Source organism: Oryzias melastigma, linkage group LG14 (genome assembly GCF_002922805.2).
Source record: "Oryzias melastigma strain HK-1 linkage group LG14, ASM292280v2, whole genome shotgun sequence".
In the NCBI taxonomy this organism is placed as follows: domain Eukaryota; kingdom Metazoa; phylum Chordata; class Actinopteri; order Beloniformes; family Adrianichthyidae; genus Oryzias; species Oryzias melastigma.
This window is the reverse complement of record NC_050525.1, coordinates 23,260,707-23,280,319: the sequence shown is the minus strand read 5'-3', so window position 1 is coordinate 23,280,319 and position 19,613 is coordinate 23,260,707. Positions and strand designations below refer to the sequence as shown.

General features: G+C 35.4%; 3 protein-coding genes across 5 annotated transcripts in view; 1 reads left to right on the top strand and 2 right to left on the bottom strand.

The window, feature by feature from the left end:
* jade2 (jade family PHD finger 2) overlaps positions 1–1,597 on the bottom strand; it is a 203,883-nt gene extending 202,286 nt beyond the window's left edge. For all 3 annotated transcript variants that reach the window (XM_024266149.2, XM_024266150.2, XM_024266151.2), the window contains exon 1: positions 709–1,597. The gene's annotated coding sequence lies outside the window, so the exon portion shown is untranslated. The remainder of the gene's footprint in view (positions 1–708) is intronic.
* Positions 1,598–8,683: 7,086 nt separating this feature from the next.
* Positions 8,684–10,277, top strand: cdkn2aipnl (CDKN2A interacting protein N-terminal like). The gene is made up of 3 exons (XM_024266285.2): positions 8,684–8,971; positions 9,847–9,952; positions 10,031–10,277. Exons 1-3 carry the CDS (start codon positions 8,760–8,762, stop codon positions 10,037–10,039), a joined length of 327 nt encoding a protein of 108 aa, XP_024122053.1. The 5' UTR covers positions 8,684–8,759; the 3' UTR covers positions 10,040–10,277.
* Positions 10,278–10,553: 276 nt separating this feature from the next.
* On the bottom strand, positions 10,554–19,290 carry ube2b (ubiquitin-conjugating enzyme E2B (RAD6 homolog)). Its single transcript, XM_024266284.2, has 6 exons — positions 19,080–19,290; positions 14,162–14,242; positions 12,354–12,379; positions 12,036–12,125; positions 11,716–11,804; positions 10,554–11,642 (listed from the first exon to the last, which is right to left on the bottom strand). Exons 1-6 carry the CDS (start codon positions 19,121–19,123, stop codon positions 11,514–11,516), a joined length of 459 nt encoding a protein of 152 aa, XP_024122052.1. The 5' UTR covers positions 19,124–19,290; the 3' UTR covers positions 10,554–11,513.
* Positions 19,291–19,613: the final 323 nt, after the last annotated feature.

Here is a 19,613-nt window from a genome sequence, read left to right as displayed (position 1 = left end):
CCACCCAGCTGGTTAAAACTACCCCATCCAAAAAAAGTAAATTTGTTTGTTTCTGTTTGGAAAACTAATAAAAGGTTGTATTAAAAAAAACAACAACAACAAAAAAGTGAACCCCGCTTGAATGTAGCTACTCCCCGCGAGGACTATTATTTTTATTTATATATTTTTTAATTAATTAATTATTTTTTGAGGAATAATCCCAGGGAGCTATAAATGGGTGGTGCCACCATCCAACCACCAGCTGGTTGAAACTGCCCCATCAAAAACATGTCAATTTGTTTGTTTCTGTTTGGAGAACTAATAAAGGTTGAATTCAAAAACAAATTTAAAAAAGTGAATCCCGCTTGGATGTATTCCCCGCGAGGACTACTTCTTGTCTCTCTATTATTATTGTTATTATTATTATTATTTTGCAAGTTTCCCCGGTTAGTTTCCGTCGTCGGCGTGCACGTGCTTGCGCTCGCGGCTTCCCTCCTCCCCTCGCCTCCCCACCTCCACCCCCCCAGCATTGGGCTCACGTGCACGGCTCGCAGAGTGACACAAGCCCGATGTGAAAAGTGCGTGGAGAGCCGCTGCCCTGCTGCTAGCCTAGCACGCTAGCAGCAGCGGCGGCGGACTTTACTTTCCGCACTCACTCCACATTCCCACGTCATTAAAAATAAAAAATAAAAAAAAAACAAAATATTTTCATGTTTTTTGTGTGTTTACCTTGATGGCGGTCAGCGCGCGGAACACGGACGTCCTTGGTGGCGGACGGCGAGGTTAGGAGATCATCGGGAGCGGGGCACATGAAGGTAAACAGAATCCCGTTTGCCCACTCGGTGCCCTGGCAGGCTGCTAGCAGCGCTGCTAAACCCCCCACCCCCCCGACACTTGAAGCGCACGGGGGTGACAGGACCGTCCCTTCCCCTGCCTTCCCCGCCCCTCACGGCGCGCGCGCGCTGACAGCGCGTGAGCCCTGCGAAAGACCGGGTCCAAAATCCGAAAATAAACCTCCAAAAAGTGGCGGAGGATCAGTGCCGCACAAGTCCGGAGCAGACACCGGTGCTCCTCCTCCTCACGGTGTGGCAGGCTGTGAGGTGCGCACCGCGCACGGCTCACAGGAAAGCATGTCGCATTTCCACACAAAAATAAATAAGAGGGGAAACAGTCAAAAACAACCTCCAGCTGTGCAGAAAAATAAATAAATAACCTCTAAAAATGATGATAAAAATGCAAACGATGAGTCAGAAAAGATTACAAGCCAGTTTCGCAACGTCCCTCCTTCAGAAATCAAACGCAGCTCTCCTCGTCTCCACTTGCTCCTCCACTTTGCCTCCTCTCCTCCTCCTCCTCCTCCTCCTGCCCCGCTGTGCCCGCGCGCCGCCGCTCAGCACAAACGCACGCGGGCGGCTCTCGCCTCAGCAGCCTCCTCTTTCCCCCGCCGCCGCCGCTGCCACCACCGCCGTCCTCCACCCGCACCCAAGAAACGCAACGCACGCAGGAGCAAGAGCGGAGAACCAACTCGGCTCCTATCATGAGCTTGAAAACTCTTTTGGCGCCATATTTATGGCGTACTTTCAATTCACGGTTACCGCAAACTGCACTTCCTACTCTGCAAAAAGCGAGATCAGTGCGCCTCGGAGAGGAGAGGATGGGCATTGACGCTTCACCTGACTCTGAATACATGTACTGTTTCAATCAATATCGCACAAATGACAGAAATGTGGAGTTTATTGAAAAATTCAAACATCTAAATGTTAATTTTAATTAAAAAAAAGAAATATTTTTGCACATCAGGATTTTTTTTATTATTTTATGAAGTGCAACATGCAAAAAAAGGCTATTTATTGCATATTAATAATCAAAATATCTAGTAACTTTAAAGTGGCTGACATTTACTGGAAGTGACATTTCACTTCTGATCAAAACATAAATAAAAACAGCATTTTTTTCAAAATATTAAATACTTTATAACGTTTGACAAATGTTCTTATGACTTCCTTTCAAAATAAGACTTCCTGTGTCATATAAGCAGCAAATATAGGATAATATGAGTGAAAATAGTTGTTTTTTTTTCAGTTTGTTGTGCATCTCTGCCAGAAATGCATAACTCTACCAAACCAAAATTAAATCAGAGCTAATTCAGTGACACTTACTGTAATATTTGAACATCAAGGGAACACCTCAATATGCTTCAATTTGTTCAAAAATAGAAAATCTGCCTAATAACACTTGAACGTGAATTTTGGTTGTGCTTACTGAGCTCAGTTTGATTTTCTGTGGTATATGGCGAGCATAAAAATGTAGCCACGAGGGGGCCCAAGCCAGGGTCTCATTGTGCCGGTCCCAAGCCCGGATAAATACAGAGGGTTGTGTCAGGAAGGGCATCCGACGTAAAATCTTGCCAAATCAAATATGCGAATCTTGGACTAGAAACAGTGGGACTGAAGAAAAGACAGGAAGCAGAGCTGGAGGTAGCAGAGATGAAGATGCTGAGGTTCTCTTTGGGAGTGACCAGGATGGATAGGATCAGGAATGAATACATCAGAGGGACAGCACATGTTAGAGGTTTTGGAGATAAAGTCAGAGAGGCCAGACTGAGATGGTTTGGACATGTTCAGAGGAGAGACAGTGAATATATTGGTAGAAGGATGCTGAGTCTAGAGCTGCCAGGAAAGAGGTCTAGAGGAAGACCAAAGAGGAGGTTTATGGATGCAGTGAATGAAGACATGAAGGTGGCTGGTGTTAGAGTGGAGGATGCTGAAGACAGGCTTAGATGGAGGAAACTGATTCGCTGTGGCGACCCCTGAAGGGAAAAGCCGAAAGGAAAAGAAGAAGATATGGCGAGCATAAATCTGACAAAATGTTGTAGCTCAACTTTGTTAAACTACAAACCGCTCTATGGATTATTGCAACATCTAGGAGTGATGATCTTCGGTTGTTTGTGAATGGATAGAATAAAGTTAGAGTTTACTTTTTTTCGCTTTACTCCTATTTAAACTTTTATTTATTTATTTTTAACCAGGGAGCCACATTGAAGGGTTAAAAGAGCCATGGAGCCTCAGGTTGCAGACGCCTGTACTAAGTAATAACTGAGAATTAAATTTCTGCTAAAAATGTTTTGACTCTTGTTCCCATGTCTTATTTTTACAGATCTGAAACTGCAAAATGCAAATTCATGCAATTTCCTACTATAATTTGATCTAAATCATTCTAAATTATTAAACTATAACTATGCATTTTTTAGCCAAAGGAAAAAAAAGCGTCATTTTTTTAAAGACATATTTTCAGTAATGTAGTTGTGGGCAGGACTGTTGGCACGGAAGTCACCCTCTCCTTATATCCCATCATCCATCTGTTTACATCACATGTCAAAGTCAAGGCCCCGGGGCCGGATCCGGCCCTCTGGGTAATTATATCCGGCCCTCCAGGTCATTTTATTGTTATTAATGGCCTGATGTTATCTCGCACTGATTTCTAACTTGAAAATTTTTGACAAAATATGTTTTTATGGAAAGTAAAATATTTTAAATTATTTAAGATTTAAGTTGATTTATTCTGTAATAATTTTCCTGCATTTTATTATTCATAATTATGTTAAAAAGTTACAGTTTTAACGTTTTAAAAAGTGGCATTCTACTAGATTTTTTGACTATTTTGGAGTTTAGCTAATATTTCTACATGCTAGCTGTTTTGGCTAATTTAGGCTATTTTTCAGTTTTTCAGTTTTTTAGGATATTTTAAAGTTTAGCTATTTTTTTTCTGCTAAATGCTAGCTGTTTTGGCTAGCCAAAGTTTTTCTGGTTTTTTTCTGGTTTTTAGCTAATATTTTAGCTAACTATCATCTTCAATGTTTTCAACTTTCAGCTTCAGCGTTTTCAGCTTTCTTCAGCTATCAGCACTAGCATCTTTAGCGGCCAAGTTCCGCTTACAGTATTCACACTAGCATTATGATATACATGTATGTCATAATTATGTTAAAAAAAAAACAGTTTTAAAGTTTTAAAAATGTAGTTTTAGTGTTCAATAAATGTTTATCCTGTTCGGCCCACGACCTAAGGTGTGTTTTGGATTTTTGCCCCATGTGCAGTTGTGTTTGACACCCCTGTTTTACATGCATTCCTGCTAGCTTATGACCCCTCACAACCCCTAACATTAGTGGTGCAACAACAATGGTGAGCAATATTGGAGCTATCCAGCAAATGAAAATGATGGAAATAAAGAAATATAGCAAATAGGGAGCCTTTGGCCCGCTTATTTTAGTTGCTGCGTCACAACTGAAAGTTTTTTCAAACGTCAGGTTTTAATCTGCTCCTGATCCATCACGATTTGATTAAAGAAATACTAAAAAATGCAGAAATTCTCAAATTTGAGATCTCCATAATAAGAAAAATGCTACAAGAACGTGTTAAAAAGACGAAATAAACGGTTTTCATTGAAGTGAGTGTTTTACTTTTTAAACAGGAGTGTTTCTCTCCAACACTAATCTAAAGAAAACGACAGATTGGCAAGAAAATCACCTATTTTCTCCTAAATCTTTACTTTAAGGCAGCAAAGTGATGTTTGATCAATCCTTAATGTACTGCTCTGAAGTCACTGAACTGCATAACTACTATCTACAGCCGGAATCTTGCAAAGCCAGAATGAAAAGTCTCAGTTTTCAGTGAAGCATCCCACTTCTGATCCCAGAATTTTCCACTAACAGAGCTGCAAAGCCATGAAACCAACTAAAACTGAGGTCACCAATGGACGAGTGGAGCCGTTTGCCTTTTCATCCAGCCTGTAAGTCTATCTGCACCCGCTGTAAGGCAGGGCTGTCAGGTGCACAAATGCTCATTTCATCTGTATCAGGTGTCAGGAGACAGAGGAGGGATGGAGAGAAGGGAGAGTGCTGTTTTGCTCAAAGTGAAATGAGGCGGTGAAGGACACAGAGAAGGGATTTCTCTGGCTCACATTCAAATGCAACAGCAGCATCCCACACAATGCAGGTAGCCGGCGTCCCCTGAGAAAACAGCCCGGGAGCGTCCCCGCGCTCCTCGTGATGTGCACTGAAGCTGTTTGCAGCCTGATGCCATGCACACTTTGTTTGGCTAAGAAGTATTCAGATCTGAGTCAAATGGAAATTGGATTTGGTGAAAGGATAGACCTACTCTGTGTACAAGTTTCTTAATTTGTAATTCTGTCCAATCTTGTTCATATTCAGAAACAGTTTCTTGTCACTGCATGCATAGAGCAATATCAAACCTGACATTTTTTCCATCAGCTAAATGAATTCTTAATAAAAAACAACTGCTATGATGTCTTGCAGTGAGGCTTCAGACAGAACCACAGCACTGAAACGGCTCTGACCAAAGTGACTAATGACATACGTTTGAATATAGACAGTGGATATATATTGGTGCTAGTTTTATTGGATCTTCTCAGACGACTGGAAAACTGGGTGGGTCTCACTGGGCCAGTACTAAACTGGTTCAAAACCTATAAAACAGGAAATATTTTGTGTCAATTGGTAACTTCACTTCTAAGCCAACAAAATTACATGTGGAGTGCCCCAAAGCTCCATCCTGGGACCACTTCTATTTAACATCTACATGCTCCCACTGGCCCAGGTTATAAAGAACAACAACATTAGTTACCATAGCTATGCAGATGACACACAGATATATATCAACTAAAAACTACCAACCAGGCCAGAAACGTGGGTGTAGTGATAGACACAGACCTACATTTGATAAACACATTAAGGCAGTCACTAAATCAGCCTATTATCATCTCAAAAATATCTCAAGGATTAAAGATCTGATGTCTAAGCAGGACCTGGAGAAACTAGAGCATGCTTTCATTTTTAGTCGACTTGATTTAACTTCCTTTGTGCTCATCCGTCATTTACCATTTATAATCATATTTAAATAGAGATTAAAAGTATAACTCTGAGAAAATATTAGTAATAAAACATAAAACCTTCAAAGCAGAAGTTTGTTTTAGTCTCTGCTTTTTAAAAAGTTTTTGTGTTGTTTACTTACTCAGGACTTGCTATGAAATTTGATTATTTCAGATTTAACATATTTAAGAAAAGCAACTGTGACTGTTTCAGTTTAAAAGGTTTCTGGGACAGAAGATTATTTATCAGGATCTAGATTTTCGAGATAATAAAACAGACGTAGTTGCTTAGTAACTGACATTTTTTATCAGTGTGCTTTTTAGTCATTTCACTTAGAATAACTAAGAAGTGTGTTACCTTTCCTCTGATGTTCTCATTGCGGTGAAAGGACTCATCTGTATGCGTTCTTTCTGCCTTTCCTCTGAGTAAGCATACATTAAATGACTCACAAAGAACGACGACTGAAGCTGACTGCATCATTTCAGCATTAGAATACATATATTTCAGGCTGAGAGAGGAGCCCATAAACCTAATGGGTTAGTTCACCCAATAAAGAGTGAATTGTATAACTTGGAAGCTGACCAAAATATACCATACCCAGAAGTGCTGCTGGGGATTTTTTATTTTTGTAGGAGGTGAATGTGGGAAGAAAGAGTTTAGAATCTATGTTGGTTTTTTGTGAGGTTAGTCATATAGCAAGCAGAAGGAAAGAAGATTATAGTTTAGTTGAGCGTTTGGGACGGCATGTTCAGCTGGATATATTTATTTATAGGCATTTATGCACCCAAAATGTGCAATAAACTGAGAAAAAAACGGTTGTTTTCTTATCTGTAGCCCCCTTCTCTAGCCTCATTCATACTTCTTTCAGATGTTATAAAGTGTGATAAAATAGACGTTTTAATAAAGTTGAAAATATAAATTCAAAAAAGAGTTTCTTGATGTTATTTAGTCTTGATTCTTGGTTTATTTTTTGTTTTTATGTATCTCTAGAAATCCGTCTTTATTCAAGAGGTTTAAATAAACATTTTACACATTTTCAATTATTGTCAGCTTTCCTAATGAGATCATTCTTTATATTTCAACAAACCAGTCTTCTGTCGGAACTGGACATCCAGATGAAAACATGTTTTTAACTTTTAACATAATTGCATTTAATTTACATGATTGTTTAGCACTTTTCAACCCCTACACATTAAAATACGCATACATTCAGGAACAAAGAAAATATGCACAACACCTCAAAAACAGAACAATAAATGGAGGTTTTAAAAAGGAAATAAAAACTGCAGAACTGATACTGTTTAACTTATAACAACAATAATAGTTATTTAAAAATACAAAATAATATTCAAACAAAAACCCTCCTCCCCACCTTACCGTACTTAACAAAATGTAACAGAATGAATAGATAAAATCCAAAATATTTATGATTAATGAGACAAATGAGAAAGTTCTTATTGTTTTTTGTCCCTAAGAACACAGTTTAAGACATCAAAACATTATTACCTAAAGTGTTATTAATGTTCTAGAAAAATGCTGAAAGGAAAAGAAATATGTACACATAATGAATGTTTAAATAATTTAAAAGTTGTATCATTTTAGATGAAAGTGAAGCTGTTCACTAAACTTGATAAAAAAGATGTAATAGAAAACAAGATAGCATAAGGACAGTAATTTGTCTCTATGTTGCTTCATGTGCACAGCTGACAACCCTGTAAATCAAATTTGCTTATATATTATGCAGTTTATTTACAGATTTATCAATTTTATTGGAATTTTAAAATTTGTATACATAAAACAGAGCATTCCTGTGCAACAAGGTTAATCAAAACATAGAAAATAAAGTGCTCAGGTGTAATATCAGTGATTCTTTTTTTGTTTTGTTTTTTTTACTTGGTCACACACGAATAGAATTTCACTGAAAGAAAGTAACAATTTTTAATTAAAACTAAACAGAAGAAAAAGCTCAAAACTCTAAAATAGAATCTTCAAGATCAATTACCTATGAGGTTTAGCTTAAAAAACATCTATTTCTTCTTAAATGTACACCTCATACCTGGAGATCATTTTTTCCCCAATTTTCTTTTTCTTTTTACTAAATCCTGTTGAGTTTTATTTAAAGAATTTAACAGCTTTGTGCCCCAATAACGGAAAGAAAATTGAATATCTGACCTTTGCTGGTGTCATAGGAATTAATCTCCTCAGGAAACTAACTGGACTTTTACAATGAGTCCTCATAAAGAAGTAGGAGTTTGATAGATGATAAATGTTTGTATATTTGAGGTAAGTGGGGCTCTCGGTTCAACATAAACAGAGTAAGTAGCTAAAAGAACACAGGTCTTTTGCAAAAATAACATTTAAAAAAAGGTATGAAATGTACTTGTCATACAATATTTTAATAAGAGATTTTTATTAATTAAAGAATGAGACAATACTGACATAACTGAAGAGTGAACATAGTTTCTTATTCTAACTATATCTGTAAGAAGTTTACCATCTTGTTGAATACTTGATTTGATCTATTTGTTCATTTTAGATTTATAAATATTTTAAAAAGGCAAAATTTATGTGAGCTATTTTTAAGAAATTATAAATAAAATGTTATAAAGACTATTTCCAAACAAATATTAATCTGAGTGATTAAAAAAACATATTTTATTATGTTTTTTGCTTGAATTTATTGAAGGCTTACTGCATTGTGCCAATTATCAAAAACAGCTTGATTAAGTAATTATAAGATCCAGCAAGATCAATGACAAAAATGTCATTGAACGCGGTCTTGTAGCAGAATTACCACTCGGGGGCGCTGTGTCGAAAACTCGACCCAAACTTCCGGGATACCGGAAGTTAATTTTTAAACCGGAAGCGGTTCTGTCTTTTGTAGAACAGGAGCAGGATGTCTTCGGCGGACGTGGAGGATTTTATTCAACAAAACAGAGGAGAAGCTGAGCGAGTGGAGACGTTTCGGGGTTACTGGGAGAGCTGGAAACACTGGGAGGCCAGGAGGGAGTTCATCCTGCGAAACATGTCCGACTTTGAAAACGGGCAGATGGACCATCTGCTCTCTCTGTCCATGGTGTGGGCCAACAATGTCTTCCTCGGCTGTCGGTAATGTACATGTAAATCATTATTACATGCTTATTTTTTCTGTATTTTTATAAAATTATTTAAGGGTACCGAACTATATTTTTAATGTAAATATTAAACTGAGATTATTCTGAGCCTTTCATGTGTTGCTTAGAAACGGGTACAATGCTGCCCTCTGCAGGCTGTGTAGAATACAACAAAAAAACCCAAAGCATTTCAAGTATGTCTAGTTGGTAAAAGTTACACTTCAACTCTTAAAAAAAATAAAAAATTAAAAGTTATCAAATATATTTTTATAAGCAACTGCGAGGCTTTGGTTCTTAGTAAAACAACCATACTTTTCTGTGATATTAATATATAGAAACAATACTTTGTTTTATAAATATGACAATATGTCGAGTATTTTTATTACCGTTGCCCAAAATGTCCCGTTCATTTACAGTTTGGAAAACACCAACCTTTTTCGAGTATTCTCGGGTGACAAATAGTTTCACTAATTTTTTTTATCAATACTTCATAATTTTATATTTGTGAAAACACTTTTTTCACTAGATTTCATAAGGATATCTGCTGATTTTTTTGCACTTAAATGTATGAAATGTAAAAATGCAAGAATACTTTCCACCTTTCATTACAAAAAGTTTGATCAAAAACCCAAAATATTTGATTTTGTGTTGATTCCATCATTTCCCCTTGTTTGTTTTCTCTTTTTTCGTTGATTTTGATGTTTAAGTTTGTTACTATGTAATGCTATGCTTGAATTAAAAAAGAACAGCCCTTAACCACTTTAAAAAATGGTTGGTGTAATAAAATAAAAGCACAACTGTAGATTTTCCTTGTATTGTACTTGCTGAAGTTTCTTGTTTGAATTCATTTTTTTACTCTTTTAATTCCAGGTACAGTTCTGATCTTCTGGAAAAGGTGAAAGCCATGGCTGAAGGCATTGCGGTGGAGGACGCTCCAGTTTTTAAGACCCGAGATGAGATTATTAAGAACCAACAGGTACGACTGCCATCAAAATCTTAATTATTTCTCTTTTATTCAACAAAATTCCTAATGTACTTTCTTTCTCCAATACAGGGACGATGACTAGACCTTTTTCATCCTCACATCTGCTCAATTCCTCTTTTTGTTGTTTTTTTAAAGGTTTTTTTTTTTAATGGATTTTAAAACTTTATAAGAAATCACAGTTCTTAAATGTAGAGAAATTCCCTATTTTTTGTAATTCCTTTTAACATGTGCTATTTTAATGTTTTATATGCAAACTTGAAAAGAATAGGTGGATGTTGTTTGTTTGCAATGTAATAAACATGTTTTCTTAAATGTCTCATTGTTAAAGAACCAGAGAAATTGCTTAAAAAAAAAATTAAAAATTACTAAATTTATAACTTTTCAGTTGAATTTTTGTTGCAAGCTGGGATTTTTCACCTAAAAAAAAGAAAACTTTAATTCCGTGAAGTTTAATATTTCTTAAATTCAGTTGAAAGCATTAAGACAAACTTTTCCATAGTTATAGTCGAAGCCTATACCAACTTTTTTGGAGCATTTATGGATTTATGTTCAAATGCTTTCACTAAGGGTTAAAAAAAACCAAACACAAGGATCAAAGTCTGGAAAATGTGTTTTATTTATGTTTATACTGCATATTATGTATACATTTGTTTATTCTCGAAATGTTAAAACATCCCTTCTGCTTGTTGGGTGAAGTGATTCACAAACCACAATGTGGCTTTCACTGATCAAGGACAGAATCAGTTTCACAATGGCAGATTAAACTTGTGTGCGGTTGGATTAAGTCATGGGTTGATTTCATTAAAAATGACTGAGAAAGGCAAATCAAAAAAACAAAACCCCACAATGTTGCAAACGAGTTTGCCCTGAAATCCTTTACACATTTACAGCAACATTAATGCTGTGCTCCTTAACCTGATTATTAGCATTTAAGATAAAAGTTCATTAAGATTTAATCAGGTCCGGCTGTCAACCGACATCGCAGGCAACAAAGTTTGGAGTCCACTTCCTGTAGCATTCAATAAAAAAGCTGATTTTACCTCTTAATCCAGTACAGCAAAACTCCAGTCTTTTCTACTCTTTAAACCGACTTGTTGCGCCCTCCAGAGGGAAAACTCCGACTTTAGTTGAAAGTTACAGTCTAGTGAAGTCTATCTGGGGGGATCTCAGCATTTTAAAGTCTAATTTGGTCATTACTGAGTCATTTCCTAACAGCCAAGTGCAGATAAAGAGATTAAAAAGAGAACGTTCAATAAGAAAAAAAAAAAAAAGAAATCTGTAAAACTCAAGCGCTTTGTTAGCAATAACTTATTTCACATCATGCAATTAAAAAAAAAAATTAAAGAATAAGAAAAAATATAAGATTAAGTCACAACTCTTTAATCTCTGTTTCCTAAAATGCATTGGCAAGCAAGGTCATGTCCATTTGTTCTTTTGCTTCAGAGTGGCACTTAAAATTTTGATATAGTCGCTTATTTTTTTTTCTTTGAGATAAAGTGAGAGACGGGATGATGCAGAGCGTGATGAAGAGGACAGCAGAGAGTACAAACTTTCAGACGTCCGACCAGCTCTGCTCCACGATGGCCGTCACCCTCTTCTCGTACTCCCTCTTGTTTTCCTGATAGAGCTGTGCGGCCTGACTGTTGGCTGGGCTGTTGGGGTTGGGCTCATCCAGCAATGACTGCAGCAAGACAAACTCTTTAGTTCGATGTCGTCAGGCTGACTTTAAAAACATTCGCGAGAAGCGGACAAACCTGGATGGAAGTGAGTATGGACGAGACGTCGTATGTGGGGCTCCAGCGGTTCTGAAGAATGTCTAAACATATACTGCCATCTGCATAAACTAAGAAAGCAGAGGGACGTTAAAGCTCAAATCCCACATTAAATCACACCTTCAAATTAAACTAGCTGAACTTCAGGGCTTTGTCACATGCCCCTGTATGGGGGCATGTGACAAAGCCCTGAAGTTCAGCTAGTTTAATGTGACCTGTTGAAATTCTGCAGGTTTTTGGGTGGTTCTGTGGAAAGTGGTAAAGAGGAGCAGCTCCTTCTTAAAGGAAGCAAAGGCGCTTACCATTTGGATGAAACATTCTGGAGACAAAGCGGACTGTGGGGGGCTTGTTTGGGTATTCCTCTGAAAACTCTATCAGCAGCTTAAATGTTCCTGCACAGATGGACGAGGAGGAGGAGCAGAACACGAGGGTGAAGACGGATAAAAGGACAAGTCATTTATGCAAGAAGAAGAAAAAAAAAGAAGATCAGGGATGAACTGGTATCTCATTGAAACAGATATATTAAGTACACTCTTAAAAAAATGAGTTCTTGGAGGTCTATTGTTATATGTATCAATATGAAGTTAAAAAAGAAAGTTAAACTGAAGTGTAATACTTACCATCTTCAAATGGTGTGCCTACAGGCCTGCAAAAAGTGCAAAATAAAAACAATTAGTCCTTAAGTAAAAAAAAAAAAATCCCATTTTAGACTCATAAATCTTGACTTTGTTGTGGACTAAAAGCTTAAAAGTCAAATTAAATAAGATAATAATCAAACCAATTCATATTTTTCCATCTTGGTTTGTTTATCGCCTTCATATTTCAAGTTATGTCTCTGAAATCCCTATATATATATTTTATTAATTCATGTCACTGATGGATAGATACTTAAAATACACATTTCCTATTAGATTAACATTGATTTATTCACCTTAGAATGAATGATAAACTAGAAAAGTTGCAGTATCTGCGATGATGCTAGTGTGAAAGCTTTGCTGAAAATGGTAACGCAATTTACTTTAATTGCTGATGGGATTTGCTAAAAATGCAAAAGCCATTTGCAATATGTTTAACTTGCTAAAAGACTGTCAATACTGTTAAAGAACTATGAAAGAGTGCTGAAGTTGACCTAGATTTCTGAAAAAAATTGTAGTAAAATTGCTTAAAAATCCCTAATACATGCCAATTTTGCAAAAATATTTAGTGTGCTGCTTAAATATGAGATAAACTCTAAAATAGCCCAAAAATCTTTGTAGATGCCAAATTAGCCAAAAACGTTAGCATGTTGCTAAAATATTAGCTAAACTCCGAATTTGCATAAAAAAAAAAAAAAAAATCAGTAGATGCCAGATTAGCTGTAAAAAAGCAAGCTTGTTGCTTAAGTACTAGTTAAACTCCAAAATAGCCTAAAATTCCCCAGAAAACTAAATTAGTCAAAAACATTAGCATGTTGCTAAAAGAGAAGCTAAACTCTAAATGAAACTAGAAGACCTTAGTAGATAAGAAATTAGACAAAAACTTTAGCATGTTGCTACATATTAGCTAAACTCTAAATTAGCCTATAAAACTTCAGTAGATGCCAAATTAGCCAAAAAAGCTAGCTTGTTGCTTAAATACTAGCTAAACTCCAAAGTAGCCTAAAATTCCTCAGTAAACTAAATTTGTCAAAAACATTAGCCTGCTGCTGAAATGGAAGCTAAACTCCAAATCAGACAAGAAGACCTCAGTAGATAAGAAATTAGCCAAAAACTTTAGCATGCTGCTAAATATTAGCTAAACTCAAAGGTAACATAAAAAAACCTTAGTAGATGCTAAATTAGCCATAAAAGCTAGCACACTGCTTAAATACTCACTAAACTCCAAAATAGCCTAACGTTATCCTGTTGATAAAATAGAAGCTAAACTCTAAATTTGCCTTAAAATCCCCAGTAGATAAGAAATTAGCCAAAAACTTTAGCAAGCTGCTAAAATATTAGATAAACTCCAAATAAGCATAACAAAACCTTAGTAGATGCCAAATTGGCTGAATAAAAGCTAGCTTGTTGCTTAAGTACTAGCTAAACTCCAAAATAGCCTAAAATTACTCAGTAAACTCATTTATTTAAAAACATCAGCCTGTTACTAAAATAGAAGCTAAACTCTAAATTAGACTAGAAGACCTCAGTAGATAAACAAATTAGCCAAAAATGTTAGAAAGCTGCTAAAATATTATATAAACTCCAATTTGTTTTTAATTATTATAAAAGATTAAAACATATCCCATGAATATATTTAAAGACTTGATATTAATCTACTTAAAATTTTGAAATTTGAGGATACCAAGATTGGTTAAATCCAAGCATTCACACAATTATGTAATTACAACTATAAAAGGTTGTTTTATTAGTCATCTGAAACAGGGTGGAGTTAGATTGAAACCATGGCTCACCCAAAAATAACAGCGTTCCAAAGCATGATATTGTTCTCTGACGGTGCACCGCTTACGCCAGTAGGAGGATCTTCTTGAAGCCTGAGTAACAAACAAACAAACAAACGCACATCAGGGAGAAACCCAACAAGCAGGAAGACGATAAGACAGAGAAAGAAAAATAACAAAAGCACTACAGAGAGACGGCAAACAAAAGGACAAAAATGTGAAGAATTAAAAACACAAAGAGAAAGCAGAAGGAAGGCGGTTGCGTCACATCGGTGGCTGATAAACAAGCTGTTTAATTAGCAACTCGACTGCAGGATAATTATGAGTCAAAACATGAACTGCACCGACGTGACATTTAACAGACAAGAAGGCTTACAAGATCAACTGCTCAGCGGCCGTCACATGGCAGCTAACACAAGTTAATGAACACAGAAGGACTTCACTGTACTGAAACTGAACGTTCAGAGAACGTCAAAGCTGCTGCTGACACAAATCATCCGTCGTCCAGCTTCATCCACCTCTCTCTGGAGCTTCTTGGGATTAGGTTCAGGTGAACTCACCTGAGATCATGTTTCGTCATGGACTCAATTATGTAATTTTTTTTTTTTTTTAAGGCACAGATGGGAGATTGAGAATTATCATAATGGGGGGATGGTTCTGTTGTTCAATGCTTTGCTATAAATTTGCCAAAAAAGGGACATTTGAAAGACAATAAATAAAGCGTATTTTTTTCTTCTAAATCAACCAGTCTGTGCTTCTCTGAGAAGATTTAAAAGACTTAAAAATCTTAAAGATACTTATAGCATGGTGTAAAATGGGACAGAGGTAGAAGGAAAGACCAGGTTCTCATTGTTAATTAAACTTTAATAAAATCTCATTGAAATCTTCAAACCCAATAGATTACAGTTTATGTTAAAAATTAACATAATAAAATAATTTTATACAGCCAAAGAAGCTGTTTGAGATCAATTTTTGTTTATTTGTTGTGAATAGAACTAGCTTTTTCTCTGTTTGTATTTCATCTATTTCAGTTTCAAACATTTTTTCAAGTTACAATATTTACTATAAGCTGTTTTAAGAAGACCTCTATAAAAAGGAGAAAGCTGCTTGTGAAAAACATTTTGGCTAGCTGCTCATCTGCTTTAAAATGCAAAGAATACCAAACTTGTAGAGGTAATACACATAGTAGAAAAAAATATTAGTATGTCTATTTTTTTTTTTATAATTTATTTAATTTAATCACGATACATAACATCAAAATAATACTATATACACATAAAACAGTTAATAAATGAAAAGGAGCAGAAAGAAGAAAACTTATATTATCTGCCACTACTACTAAATAAACCAAATTAAATCAAAATGTATCAAACAAGAAAAATGAACATGAAAATCCTACTAGGTTTTACATAGGTATATATAAACAAAAATACATACACATTTACATAAACAGTTGTCTAAACAAACCCTTATTTAATTATATTTACCCACACTATGTCCAGTGGGATTAACTATATAAGATTTACGAAATTGTTTTCTACAACTTATCTTAACTTAAATTTATGTACATTAATAATTATTAATAAAATGGTGCTTTCCTTCTTTACCTAAAGTACATTTCAAAAGCATTAAATTATTGGGAAAAAAAAGTCCACAACAGATACCAAAATAATTAGAAACCGACTAAAATAAATAAAGAAAATGTTGCTTTTGAATTGGAATACAACTAATTTATATTTTAAAAAAATCCAACAAAAAAGTGTTATAAAATGTTGTTTTAATTACTCTAATGCTTTTATTTTTCTTCTTTTTGAGGTTGAGTGAGGTTTTCCAACAAAAAAGATGCAACTTCTCATGTTCTGGTTAAGTTATGAAATCATTACTTCTGTTTATCTAATAAATAATCAGCAAAATGTTTGTCCGACTACGGTAAATAAAAGAAACTGAAAATGAATGTTATCAGTAAAATGAAAAAAGTACCTTGCATTCCAAACTCTATTTGCTTTCGTCACAGAATAAATTCTGTTTTGTAAGACAGTACTGTCCAAATCCAGTTTAAACTCATCTTGTTTGAAGAATGATTACATTTATTTATCTATGTGTGCTGGACATTAGAAGTAGGTTAACAGCTTTTTCCTCAGATTCTTCCATCAGATATGAGAATAAAATCATCAGTCTGTTTGCATATTTCAGCTTAAGGAGTTTTAAACATCATTTGCACAGAGGAATTCTTGGATTATTGTCTTTATTTGTTTACTAAACCTCCATCAAACCTGCTGCTTTAAGAAAGCTTTTCCCCACCCCACCGCTGTGTTGCTTGCCTTTAATAAGCAGTAAATGTGGTTTGAATAACAAGTAGATGTTGGTTGTTTATCTGGTACGTACATTTCTGCTACAAACACAATTCCTGTTCAGTCAGTTTGACTTAAGGTTAGCAGCAAAAGGGAAGAAAGCAAAATAAAGTAACATTAGCTTGTGTTGAGTCATTAAAAGTGCCTTTTTATTAACTGAAAAATCATTTTTAGTTGTGAGTATTGAGAAATCTTATAGTATTTTCAACTGATTTTACATTTTCACTTTTGCCTTTTAAAATCTATGATCACTTATTAAGTTAAATTTAGAAATTTAGATATTTAAGTGCTTGAATATTCCCAGGGATCGAGCACAGACATAAATAAAAGAGAAAAAATAAGTTTCATTGTATTTTCTGATCATTTATAGCTCAGTACGTCAAATCCATTAATGACACAAAAATATTGTCGCTTTATTTTTTTTATTCTGATATAATACGGCTTAATCTTCCATCTGTACTTAAAAAAAAAACAACAACACAGAAATAAATAAAATTATGGAAGATTTTGAGTGTGGAACTTAAGATACTTTTTAAAGTATCTTTATCTATTAAATGCTGTAGCTTTCAATAAATTCCATAGTTTTGAGTCTAAGACAAAAAAGGATACCAGGGGAGTTCACCTGATCTTGAGAATATTACCAATAAACTCCAGAGATCTCAAATACCACAGCGACACCTGCCTAGCAACAAAGGAGTCAGAAGTAAAAAAATCTATGGATTAATAATCTACTCATCAGCACTGCCTTATAATCCAGGTTCAGGTAGATTAACCATCTCAATAACTCAAGGCTCAGATTCAGACTAAAGGTCCTGCTTTACAGTACCACATTAGAAAAGTCCTAACCTCAAATCAAAAGTAGAATACAAAACATTTGGTAATATGAGAGCTCACTGCTACAAAGTGAGGTATCTTGATTTATGTGTCTAGGTGTAGATGTATGTCTAAGTCCTTTGCTGCAAATGGACCCACAGCAATTAACCTCCTTTACAGTAATCTGCCCGAGCTCTCAAGATGCAGCACTCAACTCATCTATATGACTTGCTGACAGTCTGTCGATTTGAAAATGATAAATATTTGAGGGTCGGGAGATGTCTTCAAACAAAAAAAATCCAACAAATGTTCAATTAATCTGACTTTATCAAAAAAAAGAACTGCTATAGTTTTCCTTGTGTTGAAATGTACTCTAGGACAGGGTGGGAAAGTCCTAGCCTCAAGGGTCTGAATGTCTTCATGTTTTCCAGATATTCATGCCATTATCATGGCTGATTACCTTAATCAGGTGTGTCCAACCAATTAGAACATGGCAGAGCAGGAAGTGTTGGAAAACAAGCAGGAATGCAGCCTCCATGCCCACCCCTGCTCTAAGGTAATTATGTCTGGATTACAAAAATAATAATTTTGAAAGATTAATTTAGAGTTTTCTTTGCATCTGTTCAGTGATTTTTAGAGGGGAAAAGCCAGCTATAAACGATTTTATCTTCTCACTGAAAAGTAACCAAATTATATAAAAATTAAAAACAACCAAGAGTTACAAACCCGCACTCAAAATATAGGATTTTTTTAAAACTTGCTCAATCATAATCAACAAAACGTAGGATTTAAACTGTGTAAAAATAATGTAAATACTTTTTTGTGTTCATTATTGTAAAAATATACATCATAAAACAAAACCTGAATGTAAATGATCATATTTTTGTTTGTAACAAGAATAAACACGTTTAGAGAAGGTTTCAATCGCCGTTTGGACACACTGGCAGTGTCAGGTATGACCAATTGTGCTCAACCTTCTTAGGAGTTGCAGTTTACCACCTGGGGACTGGCACAACAGAATCTATCTAGTTACAGTGAAACTTTATCTGTCCTAATTCAACGGCTGCCCTGATGCCTAATCACCTTTTTCTCCCCCAGACAGGTGTACCAGTGACAAACTTAAGCTTCAGAGGGTCATGTGGAGTCAGACAGCAGGCTGGTAGTCTTCACAGGCAAGTCACAATGAAAACCAAAACACCAACCAACATGTTAGTACTATATACACGGAGAATAGATGTATATGTACACACATCTACACAAAAAATAGAATGAGGAAATGCTGGCAGGAATTTTTGCTGGGTATGCTAAATATTTAGACTAGTTGTGGCTAAAACTGATAATTAAAAAAAATCATCAGCAACGCAGCAAATTAGCCGAATATTAATCACTTTTAACCAGTCATTTCCAGAGAAGGTGATATATTGCTTAATGTTTTGACGTTTGTGACTCAGTAAACTGAAACTGAAACCCTCTCATCAACAAAACAAAGAGAAAAATTAGCTTATTCCTCAACAATAAATTGCAACGTAAAGCTTCGCGATTTTATTGTCGAACATTAAAATTAAAATACTATTATTTTCTTTTTAGATTAACAATAACGGGTTAGTGTAACACAAAAAGCGTATTTGAGTACATTTTTAAGAAATATAGCGTCTGGCTTCATAGTCTGTATTGTTTGCATCAGAATGTAACGCTAAGCTAGCAAAAGATTCATCGGCTAATGATGTAGCTAGCTGTGTACACAGGCAGAAAAAATGACCTCGTACCTTTTAAAATCCCTCATAAGCCGTCTCCTTGCTGGTGTGGACATTTTTTTAAAGCTGAAATTTGATGTTACGCTTCTTAATGTTGTGTAAGCTAAGCCAGAGCCCAGAACAGATCCGGTGTTTCTTCCGCTTGCAGCCCCTTTCTTGTCCTCTCACAGCAGCTATTTCGCTATTTAAGGTGACGGAGTTTGCTCGCGCTGCGCTAGGCGAGCAGAAGTCCCGCCCCCACGGAGTCAAAACATGGCCACGTCAAAATGTCAATTAAAGCTCCTCCAAAATAAAATCCATATATGATTTTTTTTAAATTCCCTTTTTTTAATCCCAATTGTCAATAATACAACAATAAATCGAGACATATTCATGGATGATTTTTTTTTTATCTTTAAGACCGAATATAGGTAAAAAATGTATTTTAGGCACAAGGTTTTTCAAAATAAGACATTCTCATTCCATAAACATTGCATCAACAGCTACATCAGACAATATTTTTTTAAGATGGTTTTGTAGAAGCATTAATCTCTTAATCAAACCTAT

Coding starts and splice junctions, on each gene's coding strand:
- cdkn2aipnl (XM_024266285.2), top strand. CDS start 8,760: ATGTCTTCGGCGGACGTGGAGGATTTTATTCAACAAAACAGAGGAGAA. Junction 8,972..9,846: donor AATGTCTTCCTCGGCTGTCG/GTAATGTACATG, acceptor TTTTAATTCCAG/GTACAGTTCTGATCTTCTGG.
- ube2b (XM_024266284.2), bottom strand. CDS start 19,123: ATGTCCACACCAGCAAGGAGACGGCTTATGAGGGATTTTAAAAG. Junction 11,805..12,035: donor CAGAATGTTTCATCCAAATG/GTAAGCGCCTTT, acceptor CTGCTTTCTTAG/TTTATGCAGATGGCAGTATA. Junction 11,643..11,715: donor CCATACTCACTTCCATCCAG/GTTTGTCCGCTT, acceptor GTCTTGCTGCAG/TCATTGCTGGATGAGCCCAA.